This window comes from Manis javanica, chromosome 8, assembly GCF_040802235.1.
Source record: "Manis javanica isolate MJ-LG chromosome 8, MJ_LKY, whole genome shotgun sequence".
Lineage (NCBI taxonomy): Eukaryota > Metazoa > Chordata > Mammalia > Pholidota > Manidae > Manis > Manis javanica.
In genome coordinates this window covers 106,128,289-106,141,420 of record NC_133163.1, presented here as the reverse complement: position 1 = coordinate 106,141,420, position 13,132 = coordinate 106,128,289, and the positions used below count along the sequence as shown (strand labels likewise).

The 13,132-nt window shown below is 38.4% G+C and overlaps 1 protein-coding gene across 9 annotated transcripts in view; it reads left to right on the top strand.

The window, feature by feature from the left end:
• Nucleotides 1-13,132, top strand: part of ZNF280D (zinc finger protein 280D) — a 296,039-nt gene that overhangs the window by 245,359 nt on the left and 37,548 nt on the right. For 7 of the 9 annotated variants that reach the window (XM_037020971.2, XM_037020969.2, XM_037020976.2 and 4 more), the window contains 2 exons: nucleotides 3,387-3,505; nucleotides 3,656-3,692. In XM_037020971.2, the coding sequence (XP_036876866.2) occupies nucleotides 3,387-3,505; nucleotides 3,656-3,692 (156 nt within the window). Of the gene's footprint in view, nucleotides 1-3,386; nucleotides 3,506-3,655; nucleotides 3,693-3,800; nucleotides 4,218-4,254; nucleotides 5,107-13,132 lie in introns of those variants that run through there. The other 2 variants (XM_037020977.2, XM_037020978.2) reach the window with 2 other exon arrangements.

Here is a 13,132-nt window from a genome sequence, read left to right as displayed (position 1 = left end):
TAGTACTAATTTAAAGACTCTTACTGATTTCAAGGAAATAGATTAAGCTATATTAGATGTTGCCTTTACTGAAACTTCATAAGAATTCAGAAGATGAGATTTTAGTTTGATTTTTTACCTAACTGTTGTCAACATAAGTTGTGTTTGGTTATTAAGTAATCTGTATCATTTTAAAGATCTGGAATGTTTTTCTCTCAATTTGAAAAAGTCTGAAATTGAAAATTGGTCAATTTCTGTCAATGGACCATGCGTACTTATACTTGTAAAGAACATTAGTTTTTATAATGACTCTTTTATTTAGGATGGATTAGTCATTCTTTAGCTGCTGTTATGCATCTACCATGTACATAATGTAGCAGGTCCTATAAAGAAAACAGTGATGAAGAATTCTTGAAACCAACCTTTAGGGAATGTATAGTTTAGTGGGTGGATGATAAGGGATGAATGTAAATAACTATAGTAAAGCAAGGAGGATTTTGATAAGTGCAATGAATGTTATTTATTTCGAAGGGCGAAAGAGGTTACTTTACTTGGAATGATCTCATAGGTATTAGCCATTAACATGGTTTTAAAGGATGAGTATTGTTCATACTGATAGAAGAGGCACATAGTTGGAAGAAATAGCATGAATAAAAGTGCAGAAGTGAAAAAGTAGAAGGCATATAGAGGGAATAGCTACTAGTGAATGGATGGAGCACGAAGTTGATATAATGGTAATAACTTTGAAGTCTGAGTGAACAGTTTTAAGCTTAGAGCCAGATTGTGAAAGAATTGAAAGAGCCAGATTGTGAAAGAGTTGAAAACAAGACAAAGGAGTTTGGACTTATTTGGAGGGTATTGGAGAACCTTTGATGTATTATATAGAATCAAGTGATACTGAAGGAAGATTGGTTCAAAGATACTCTTCTTCTCACCTTCAACAATAGGTAGGCAATAGAGGCATGAATCCTCTAGATTAGAACTGCTGTGGTAGTTTGAACAATTTAGTAAGGAGCTGAGTTAAAACAGTGAGGTGGTATTGCATCGTCTTTAAGAATATGGGCTCTGGAATCAAAGTGCTCAATTTTAAACAGTACTAACCTAGTCCCAACCTTTACTAGCTGTGTGTACTTGGCAGATTACTAAGCTAACCTTGTCCTCTATAAAAAGGTGATAAATTATAGCACCTACCTTTTGGGGTTTTTGTAAGATTTAGGTAAGATATACATCTAAAATTTTTAGCTGGGCACAGAAAAAGTAATCAATAAATTGTTAATACTATAAAATGCTTGACATACTAACTGTTTTAAGGAAGAAGAGAAAAAGATAACTATAGTTTGAGCTTTATTGTCAGCGGAATCACATCATTAAGAAAGACAATCATGAGGAGTTGATCTGGGGGGGACATACATGATTTTGGTTTTATGGAAGTTAGTTTTGATATAAATACACAACAGTCTGTTAGACTAGAGTTTCAGGGGAGAAGTCACTCTAAATATATGTTGCTTGTATTTTGCATTTTGGTATAAACCTTAAAATTTTTAAGTGTGTGATGAACTTCAAGAGTGTATTTATGGTTTGTTAACAAATTGACATAACAGTGATCACATTAGAGGATCTATTTTTTTCACATAAGCAGAAATAATTTGTTAGGATCCCAAAGAATCTGATGAACCCCCAAGAGGAGGAGAGCAGCCAGAACAAGTAAGGGGAACAGAGCAGTTACTGACATGGCTTCTCTCCTGTCTGACCCCTGAGCTAGGGTGATCTTGTCTTTATTATTTTCTCTAGATTTGAGTTCCATTCTCCTTTCCCTGTGCAGACCAGCTTTCTCTATTGATAACCTACAAAGCCCCAACATTTTCCCAGATGAGAAGTTTGATTACAAAGCCCAATTACAAATCCTGGTGTAGTGAAGGCTTGAGTTAATGCATTCTATTCCTGATCCAATTACCTATGCCCGGTGGAAGAGACATTTAGCTACCATTTACCATTGAGACTACTTTTAAAATCTGTGAGGGCAATTTATTAAAAGAGAAGGCTATCATTAGTTTTAAGACTATAATTAGTATTTAAATCTTAACTTTCCTTAAGCTTCTAAGTTTTACTTAGAAGTATTCTATTTAGAAATCTAGTATATTTCAATAATCACTTTCAAAAGGGCCTTTAATGTTTAATGAAGTTCATTTAGGTTGAATAGAATAAATTTTTTTAAATAGTCCCACTTACAATTCAAGTTCCTTTAAACAACATCATTTATATATTTAATATATTTGATTTTCTTTCAAACACATTTCAGATGTTTGACTTACAAGCTCCCAAATGCTTAATAAAGATAACAAACATGTAACAGCTTTCCAAGTTCTTTGAAAATTTTCTGTATTTTTGCAGGCTTAATATTATTTTTAAATACTTTTCAACTGTATAAGTTGAAACACATTTTAAATTAGCCTCTTAAGGTCGGTGTCACATACTGTAATATGCAAATTATGTTTAACTACTTCAAGTAGCAAATGCTACAAAGTTTGATCCAGTGAGTATAAACACTATTTCCGAATTCAACAAAAAGTATTGATGACTATTGTTTCCTAACCTTTTCGAAAATTTATAATCATTACATACATATTTCACTTAGGAACTACAGCATTCAGTGAAGTTTTGTTAAGGAACAGGTAGTTTAGGCTCCACAAGTGGGCCAGTTCGCAGTGCTGGGATGCTGAGGACCTCAGTGTTTGGGACTTCAGTAGTGAATTAGCCAGTTTAATTAATTCAATGTTAGATGAGAATAATACCAACTTTGGGTTGAGAATTAAAACTAAACAGTAAATGGGAAAACCTTTAACACATAGTACACAATTGATGACAGTTACAATATGATCTATTTTTAAAGTCTCACATTACTTCCTCACCTAAATAAAGCACTAGATTATAAGCTACATTAGAACAGACTGTATTTTTTTTTGTCATCATTATGTTCACAATGTAGTATAGAAGTAGTATAGTATATGAAAAGACAGGCTTAGTAAATATATATTCAGTAAATGAATAATGTACTTTGGCTTTGCAGATACAGATGTACAGGTAGATTGTGATTTATCAAAGTGACACAAGTTGTTAGTAGAGCCAAGACTAGGAGGTAGGTCTCTGACTCCCTGCTTTTAGCAACTGATAAGAGATGAAAATTTATAAAGTGAAAATAATTTCTGTAAAAAAAAGGTAGCATAATTAGAATATGGCTATGCCATTTTCTAGAGACTGATTTCAGTTATTTCAAGTTTGCATAAAAAAATTGGGAGTGACAGTTGTGACACAAAAAAGTAAATCATGGAAAAATATCACTAAATTTGTGTGTAGATTTTCATTAAAAACCTTTCATTTAATACTATCTGCTTTTTTTTTTCTTATAGGGGCATTACTGTAGTGTGTCTTAATTGTGATTTCCTAACTGATGTTTCTGGCTTAGATAATATGGCTACACACTTAAGTCAACATGAAACTCATAGCTGCCAAATTGTAATAGAGAAAGGTATGTATATACAGTTGTGTTACTTTGGATCTTTGATATTTATTCCAGTATTTTCAGTCAGCCCCAGTGTGAGCTCTTTACTAAGTCATTATTCTCATTTGTCTTATTTCATATGCTATTTTAAATATAAAAATTTTCTTCTAATTACAGTTTCTGTTTGTATCCCAACTTCTGAACATCTTTCTGAGTAAGTTTAATTTTTAATTCAGTGTATTTTACTTTGCTGGATTTTCTAAATATATCATTAATAGAAATGAAAAATATTAAAGTATTTTGTTTTTGTTTTTTCTTAAAGCTGCTTGTTGAAATAGGTTCCTGCTCTATGGAGCTCATGACCTGGTGCAAGACAAGTTGGAATTTCCTAAGTTCAAAGTTCTGAGATGTTTTCTTACACAAAGGATAATTAAGCAGCCAAGTTCATGACACTAGCTCTCATTATTCAGCTCTTTTCAGCTTCAAATGGGACTAGATTCTTATTCCACCTTATCTTTGTGTCAGGTTGACATATTTTAAGATGTTTTTTTCTCCAGTTTGTTCTCTCCAAAAATAACTTTAGTTACAATGGTTGTTTCTTACTTAAAATAATTTGTGTTTTTCTCTGCTGTACTTGCCTTCAGAATAATGATGTGACTGTTTGTCTTTTTGTCTGTCTGCTTTCTTAATTTCTTATAAGCCTTAAGTTTTTAGGCCAGAAATTATCTTTTTCCTCATTCATTGTCTGTCATTGTGCTATTTTTCTTATTTTTCAGATGCAGAAGCAGCCCAGAGATTTCAAAAAATGTCCAGGGTACACCTGGGCAGTGTCCCCCTTCGATGGACACAACTGATGCTTGTTCTCTCTTTCCAAGGAATGTGAATATTTTGACTGTGGGACTGGCACTAGGTTGTAGTCTCAAGAAATCAGATCTTGGGGAGACTCCCTTCCTTCATGGCTGGCCTCCCATAGGGCTGATGCTGATTTAGCCAGAGATGGTCTCAAGCCCCACCAAATTGAGCACAGCTTCCCTCTGGGGGCTTTGGCTCTTGATCTTCAGCTTGTAGGTCACTTTTGGCGAAAAAAAGCCTATCACAAATCAGTGCTTTAACATCCAAGTTGAAGTTTAGTCTTTTGGCTGCTGCTCTTTAATCTTCCTCTACTAGGAATGCAGTCCAAGGAATACAAAAGCTCTGGTTGTTAGGAAACCATGGTTATTTTCATGTCCTTGGAACAACAGGTCTCTACAGTTATGTTCCAAAATAGTTTTTTTTTTTACTGTCATTTAAAATATATTACCCAATACTAACTTTACAATTTTTCAACAATACCAATTCTCAGATTTTTTTTTTTTTTTTTTTTTTTTTTTTTTTTTGAGAGGGCATCTCTCATATTTATTGATCAAATGGTTGTTAACAACAATAAAATTCAGTATAGGGGGGTCAATGCTCAATGTACAATCATTAATCCATCTCAAGCCTAATTCTCGTCAGTCTCCAATCTTCTGAAGCATAACGAACAAGTTCTTACATGGTGAACGAATTCTTACAGAGTGAATAAATTCTTACATGGTGAACAGTACAAGGGCAGTCATCACAGAAACTTTCGGTTTTGATCATGCAATATGACCTATAAACCATCAGGTCAAATATGAATATTCATTTGATTTTTGTACTTGATTTATATGTTGATCCCACATTTCTCCTATTATTATTATTATTTTTATTTTTAATAAAATGCTGAAGTGGTAGGTAGATGCAAGATAAAGGTAGAAAACATAGTTTAGTGCTGTAAGAAGGCAAATGTAGATGATCAGATGATCAGGTGTGTGCCTATGGACTAAGTATTAATCCAGGCTAGACAAGGGCAGCAAGACATCCACGGATGCAGAAGATTTCTCTCAAAGCAGGGGGGGTGAGGTTCTGAGCCTCACCTCTGTTGATCCCCAAATTCTCACCTGATGGCCCCCCTGCGACTGTGCCTGTCTTAGGTTGTTCCTCCCTTGAGGAATCTTACCCGTCTCTGGCTAACCAGTCATCTTCCGGGGCCATACAGGGAAATGTAAAGTTGGTAAGTGAGAGAGAAGCCATATTGTTTGCAAAGGTTAGCTTTTTACTTCTTTGCAGATTTATGCCCTGTGGCTTCTATGCCCAGCACTTGTCTCGAGGTATCTTTACCACCTGGAGGAATTATGATACTCGGTAAATTCGATATGAGGCACAAATTCTATTTAAAGTTTGTAATTAGGAAGGAAGAAGAAAAGCTATAGATGTAGCATATGAAGGAAACTTGGGAGGATTGATTATTTCTTTGACATATCTTCTTGTATAGTACCTTAAGTATGTATAGGTTTTAAACTACTAACTAATTTGCACACACATATTGACATAATAGGAATACGGTGACATAAACAAAGCGAATCTATAATTACCAGCCATCTCCAGTGAAGCCAAGAAAACCATTTAGGCACCCTAGGCATTTGTGAAAATTTATCTATGATATGATGGATATTTTCCAACTGTACTTGAACCATCAGACAAATTAAAGCAGCCCATTTCTGGGATCTGTTCACATCCCATATGTTCTTTTAACCATAGATAGTCTATAGTCATGAGATTTTGGGGTGCTACAACTTGCACCCCTCCCAACTCCTGGTTGAGTTCCAACAGTACAGATCCAGTCAAATTCGTTGTCTCACTGTATGCACATGCCAGCCTAGACATCTCCCTCCTCCTTCTTATGGCAAGTCCAGGAGATGGTGGGCTGGATGCAGCCACAACCGCAGCATCGTCCGGATCCCTGTGGAGGCTTTTTGATGATCATCCCCCGGCACGAGTCCTCCAGAGAGTGCTGATGCCGGAAGCTCCTCCTCATATCGTATCTTAGTTCATTTTCTGGGTATCCAAGCTAGGCCTTGATCTTCTGCGTAGAAACAAACAGACCCTTTGCCCACACTTTGACATGCCCTCTATACCACTGTGCAGAACTCATTGGAGGTCAGCACACAGTAACTGCTTTTTTTTTTTTTTTTTTAATTAAGAGAAAGGAATATTATCAGAAAAGAGTACCTCCATAGCTGATCATCTGACACCCTTTAAGTGATCAACATTAAGGATATTTAAAGCATGCGTTGATCTTTGATTTACCAATAGTTTTATCCTGTTAAGGAGTAATCCCCCTTTTCTTTCTTTCTTTCTTTTTTTTTTTTTTAAATTTTTAATCTACACTTACCTGAAGAATACTATGTTTACTATGCTCTCCCCTATATCAGGTCCCCCCTAACAACCACATTACGGTTACTGTCCATCAGCTTAGCAAAATGTTGTAGAGTCACTACTTGTCCTCTCTGTGTTGTGCAGCCCACCCTCCCCTTTCTCCCTCCCCCCCATGCATGCTAATCTTAATACCCCCCTTCTTCTTCCCCCCCCTTATCCCTCCCTGCCCACCCATCCTCCCCAGTTCCTTTCCCTTTGGTACCTGTTAGTCCATTTTTGGGTTCTGTAATTCTGCTGCTGTTTTGTTCCTTCAGTTTTTCCTTTGTTCCTATACTCCTCAGATGAGTGAAATCATTTGGTATTTCTCTTTCTCCGCTTGGCTTATTTCACTGAGCATAATACTCTCCAGCTCCATCCATGTTGCTGCAAATGGTTGGATTTTTCCACTTCTTATGGCTGAGTAGTATTCCATTGTGTATATGTACCACATCTTCTTTATCCATTCATCTACAGATGGACATTTAGGTTGCTTCCAATTCTTGGCTATTGTAAATAGTGCTGCGATAAACATAGGAGTGCATCTGTCTTTCTCAAACTTGATTGCTGCGTTCTTAGGGTAAATTCCTAGGAGTGGAATTCCTGGGTCAAATGGTAGGTCTGTTTTGAGCATTTTGATGCACCTCCATACTGCTTTCCACAATGGTTGAACTAATTTACATTCCCACCAGCAGTGTAGGAGGGTTCCCCTTTCTCCACAGCCTCGCCAACATTTGTTGTTGTTTGTCTTTTGGATGGCAGCTATCCTTACTGGTGTGAGGTGATACCTCATTGTAGTTTTAATTTGCATTTCTCTGATAATTAGCGATGTGGAGCATCTTTTCATGTGTCTCTTGGCCATCTGTATTTCTTTTTTGGAGAACTGTCTGTTCAGTTCCTCTGCCCATTTTTTAATTGGGTTATTTGTTTTTTGTTTGTTGAGGCGTGTGAGCTCTTTATATATTCTGGACGTCAAGCCTTTATCAGATCTGTCATTTTCAAATATATTCTCCCATACTGTAGGGTTCCTTTTTGTTCTATTGATGGTGTCTTTCGCTGTACAGAAGCTTTTCAGCTTAATGTAGTCCCACTTGCTCATTTTTGCTGTTGTTTTCCTTGCCCGGGGAGATATGTTCAAGAAGAGATCACTCATGTTTATGTCTAAGAGGTTTTTGCCTATGTTTTTTTCCAAGAGTTTAATGGTTTCGTGACTTACATTCAGGTCTTTGATCCATTTTGAGTTTACCTTTGTATATGGGGTTAGACAATGGTCCAGTTTCATTCTCCTACATGTAGCTGTCCAGTTTTGCCAGCACCATCTGTTGAAGAGACTGTCATTTTGCCATTGTATGTCCACGGCTCCTTTATCAAATATTAATTGACCATATATGTTTGGGTTAATTTCTGGGGTCTCTAATCTGTTCCACTGGTCTGTGGCTCTGTTCTTGTGCCAGTACCAAATTGTCTTGATTACTATGGCTTTGTAGTAGAGCTTGAAGTTGGGGAGTGAGATCCCCCCTACTTTATTCTTCTTTTTCAGGATTGCTTTGGCTATTCGGGGTCTTTGGTGTTTCCATATGAATTTTTGAATTATTTGTTCCAATTCATTGAAGAATGTTGCTGGTAATTTGAGAGGGATTGCATCAAATTTGTATATTGCTTTCGGCAGGATGGCCATTTTGACGATATTAATTCTTCCTAGCCATGAGCATGGGATGAGTTTCCATTTATTAGTGTCCCCTTTAATTTCTCTTAAGAGTGACTTGTAGTTTTCAGAGTATAAGTCTTTCACTTCCTTGGTTAGGTTTATTCCTAGGTATTTTATTCTTTTTGATGCAATGGTGAATGGAATTTTCCTGATTTCTCTTTCTATTGATTCGTTGTTAGTGTATAGGAAAGCTACAGATTTCTGTGTGTTGATTTTGTATCCTGCAACTTTGCTGTATTCTGATATCAGTTCTAGTAGTTTTGGAGTGGAGTCTTTAGGGTTTTTTATGTACAGTATCATATCATCTGCAAATAGTGACAGTTTAACTTCTTCTTTACCAATCTGGATTCCTTGTATTTCTTTGTTTTGTCTGATTGCCGTGGCTAGGACCTCCAGTACTATGTTAAATAACAGTGGGGAGAGTGGGCATACCTGTCTGGTTCCCGATCTCAGTGGAAATGCTTTCAGCTTCTCGCTGTTCAGTATAATGCTGGCTGTGGGTTTATCATATATGGCCTTTATTATGTTGAGGTACTTGCCCTCTATTCCCATTTTGCTGAGAGTTTTTATCATGAATGGATGTTGAATTTTGTCAAATGCTTTTTCAGCATCTATGGAGATGATCATGTGGTTTTTGTCTTTCTTTTTGTTGATGTGGTGGATGATGTTGATGGATTTTCGAATGTTGTACCATCCTTGCATCCCTGGGATGAACCCCACTTGGTCATGGTGTATGATCCTTTTGATATACTGTTGAATTCTGTTTGCTAATATTTTATTGAGTATTTTTGCATCTACGTTCATCAGGGATATTGGTCTGTAATTTTCTTTTTTGGTGGGGTCTTTGCCTGGTTTTGGTATTAGGGTGATGTTGGCTTCATAGAATGAGTTTGGGAGTATTCCCTCTTCTTCTATTTTGTGGAACACTTTAAGGAGAATGGGTATTATGTCTTCTCTGTGTGTCTGATAAAATTCCGCGGTAAATCCGTCCGGCCCCGGGGTTTTGTTCTTGGGTAGTTTTTTGATTACTGTTTCAATTTCTTTGCTTGTAATTGGTTTGTTTAACTTTTGTGTTTCTTCCTTGGTCAGTCTTGGGAGGTTGTATTTTTCTAGGAAGTTGTCCATTTCTTCTAGGTTTTCCAGCTTGTTGGCATATAGGTTTTCATAGTAGTCTTTAATAATTCTTTGTATTTCTGTGGAGTCTGTCGTGATTTTTCCATTCTCATTTCTGATTATGTTGATTTGTGTTGACTCTCTTTTTCTCTTAATAAGTTGAACTAGAGGCTTATCTATTTTGTTTATTTTCTCAAAGAACCAGCTCTTGGTTTCGTTGATTTTTGCTATTGTTTTATTCTTCTCAATTTTGTTTATTTCTTCTCTGATCTTTATTATGTCCCTCCTTCTGCTGACTTTAGGCCTCATTTGTTCTTCTTTTTCCAGTTTTAATAATTGTGATGTTAGACTATTCATTTGGGATTGTTCTTCCTTCTTCAAGTGTGCCTGGATTGCTATATACTTTCCTCTTAAGACTGCTTTCGCTGCATCCCACAGAAGTTGGGGCTTAGTGTTGTTGTTGTCATTTGTTTCTATATATTCCTTGATCTCTATTTTGATTTGTTCATTGATCCATTGATTATTTAGTAGCATGTTGTTAAGCCTCCATGTGTTTGTGAGCCTTTTTGTTTTCTTTGTAGAATTTATTTCTACTTTCATACCTTTGTGGTCTGAAAAATTGGTTGGTAGAATTTCAATATTGTGGAATTTACTGAGGCTCTTTTTGTGAGCTAGTATGTGGTCTATTCTGGAGAATGTTCCATGTGCACTTGAGAAGAATGTATATCCTGTTGCTTTTGGATGTAAAGTTCTATAGATGTCTATTAGGTCCATCTGTTCTAGTGTGTTGTTCAGTGCCTGTGTGTCTTTACTTATTTTCTGCCCGGTGGATCTATCCTTTGGGGTGAGTGGTGTGTTGAAGTCTCCTACAATGAATGCATTGCAGTCTATTTCCCTCTTTAGTTCTGTTAGTATTTGCTTCACATATGCTGGTGCTCCTGTATTGGGTGCATATATATTTAGAATGGTTATATCCTCTTGTTGGACTAAGCCCTTTATCATTATGTAGTGGCCTTCTTTATCTCTTGTTACTTTCTTTGTTTTGAAGTCTATTTTGTCTGATATTAGTACTGCAACCCCTGCTTTCTTCTCACTGTTGTTTGCCTGAAATATGTTTTTCCATCCCTTGACTTTTAGTCTATGCTTATCTTTGGGTTTAAGGTGAGTTTCTTGTAAGCAGCATATAGATGGGTCTTGCTTTTTTATCCATTCTATTACTCTATGTCTTTTGATTGGTGCATTAAGTCCATTTACATTTAGGGTGACTATTGAAAGATATGTACTTATTGCCATTGCAGGCTTTAGATTCGTGGTTACCAAAGGTTCAAGGTTAGCTTCTTTAGTATCTTACTGCCTAACTTAGCTCGCTTATTGAGCTGTTATATACACTGTCTGGAGAGTCTTTTCTTCTCTCCCTTCTTATTCCTCCTCCTCCCTTCTTCATATGTTGTGTGTTTTGTTCTGTGCTCTTTTTAGGGGTGCTCCCATCTAGAGCAGTCCCTGTAGGATGCCCTGTAGAGGTGGTTTGTGGGAAGCAAATTCCCTCAGCTTTTGCTTGTCTGGGAATTGTTTGATCCCACCATCATATTTAAATGATAGTCGTGCTGGATACAGTATCCTTGGTTCAAGGCCCTTCTGTTTCATTGCATTAAGTATATCATGCCATTCTCTTCTGGCCTGTAGGGTTTCTGTTGAGAAGTCTGATGTTAGCCTGATTGGTTTTCCTTTATAGGTGACCTTTTTCTCTCTAGCTGCCTTTAAAACTCTTTCCTTGTCCTTGATCCTTGCCATTTTAATTATTATGTGTCTTGGTGTTGTCCTCCTTGGATCCTTTCTGTTGGGGGTTCTGTATAATTCCATGGTCTGTTCGATTATTTCCTCCCCCAGTTTGGGGAAGTTTTCAGCAATTATTTCTTCAAAGACACTTTCTATCCCTTTTCCTCTTTCTTCCTCTTCTGGTATCCCTATAATACGAATGTTTTTCCTTTTGTATTGGTCACATATTTCTCTTAGTGTTGTTTCATTCCTGGAGATCCTTTTATCTCTCTCTATGTCAGCTTCTATACGTTCCTGTTCTCTGGCTTCTATTCCTTCAATGGCCTCTTGCATCTTATCCATTCTGCTTATAAATCCTTCCAGGGATTGTTTCACTTCTGTGATCTCTTTCCTGACATCTGTGATCTCCTTCCGGACTTCATCCCACTGCTCTTGCATTTTTCTCTGCATCTCATCCCACTGCTCTTGCATTTTTCTCTGCATCTCATCCCATTGCTCTTGCATTTTTTTCTGCATCTCTGTCAGCATGTTCATGATTTTTATTTTGAATTCTTTTTCAGGAGGACTAGTTAGGTCTGTCTCCTTCTCAGGTGTTGTCTCTGTGATCTTTGTCTGCCTGTAGTTTTGCCTTTTCATGGTGATAGAGATAGTCTGCAGAGCTGGTACAAGTGACCGCTGGAAGAGCTTCCCTTCTTGTTGGTTTGTAGCCTTTTCCTGGGAGAATAGCGACCTCTAGTGGCTTGTGCTGGGCAGCTGTGCGCAGACAGGGCTTCTGCTTCCTGCCCAGTTGCTTTGGGGTTTATCTCCACTGTTGCTGTGGGCTTGGCCTGGCTGGGGCTGTTCCTCCAAAATGGTGGAGCCCCGTTAGAGGGGGAGCAGCCAGGAGACTATTTATCTCCGTAAGGGGCCTCTGTGCTCCCTGCTGCCCAGGGGGTTAGAGTGCCCAGAGATCCCCAGATTCCCTGCTTCTGGTCTAAGTGACCTGTCCTGCCCCTTTAAGATTTCCAAAAAGCACTCTCCAAACCAAAACAACAACAGCAACAATGAGAGAGGGAACAGAAAGGAAAAAAAAAAGAAAAAACACACGATTTTTTTTTTTTTCCTCAGGTGCCGGTCCCAGGCACCTGCGCACTGGTCCTGCTGCCCTGTCTCCCTAGCACCAGGGTCCCTGTCCTTTCAAGGCTTCCAAAAAGCACCCACCCACCGGTCCCGCAGGGAAGGAACGCTCAATATTCTTGGTCCTCAGGCACTGGTCCCACGCACCCGCTCACCAGTCCCGCCGCCCTGCCTCCCTAGCACCGGGGTCCCTGTCCCTTCAAGGCTTCCAAAAAGCACTTGGCAAAAAGAGAGAAAAAAAAAGGGGAAAAACGTGCGATTTCTTCCGTCCTCAGGTGCTGGTCTCAGGCACCCACCCACCGGTCCCACAGGGAAAAATGCGGGATATTCTTTGTCCTCAGGTGCCGGTCCCAGGCACCCGCTCACCAGTCCCGCCGCCCTGCCTCCCTAGCACCGGGGTCCCTGTCCCTTTTAGGCTTCCAAAAAGCACTCGCAGAAAAGAGAAAAAAAAAAAAGGGGAAAAACGCGCGATTTCCTCTGTCCTCAAGTGCCGGTCTCAGGCACCCGCCCACCGGTCCCGCAGGGAAAAACGGGGGATATTCTTTGTCCTCAGGCGCCGGTCCCAGCCACCCGCTCACCAGTCCCGCCACCGTGCCTCCCTAGCACTGGGGTCCCCGTCCCTTCAAGGCTTCCAAAAAGCGCTTGCCAAAAAGAGAAAAAAAAAAAAGGGGGAAAAACGCGCGACCTCC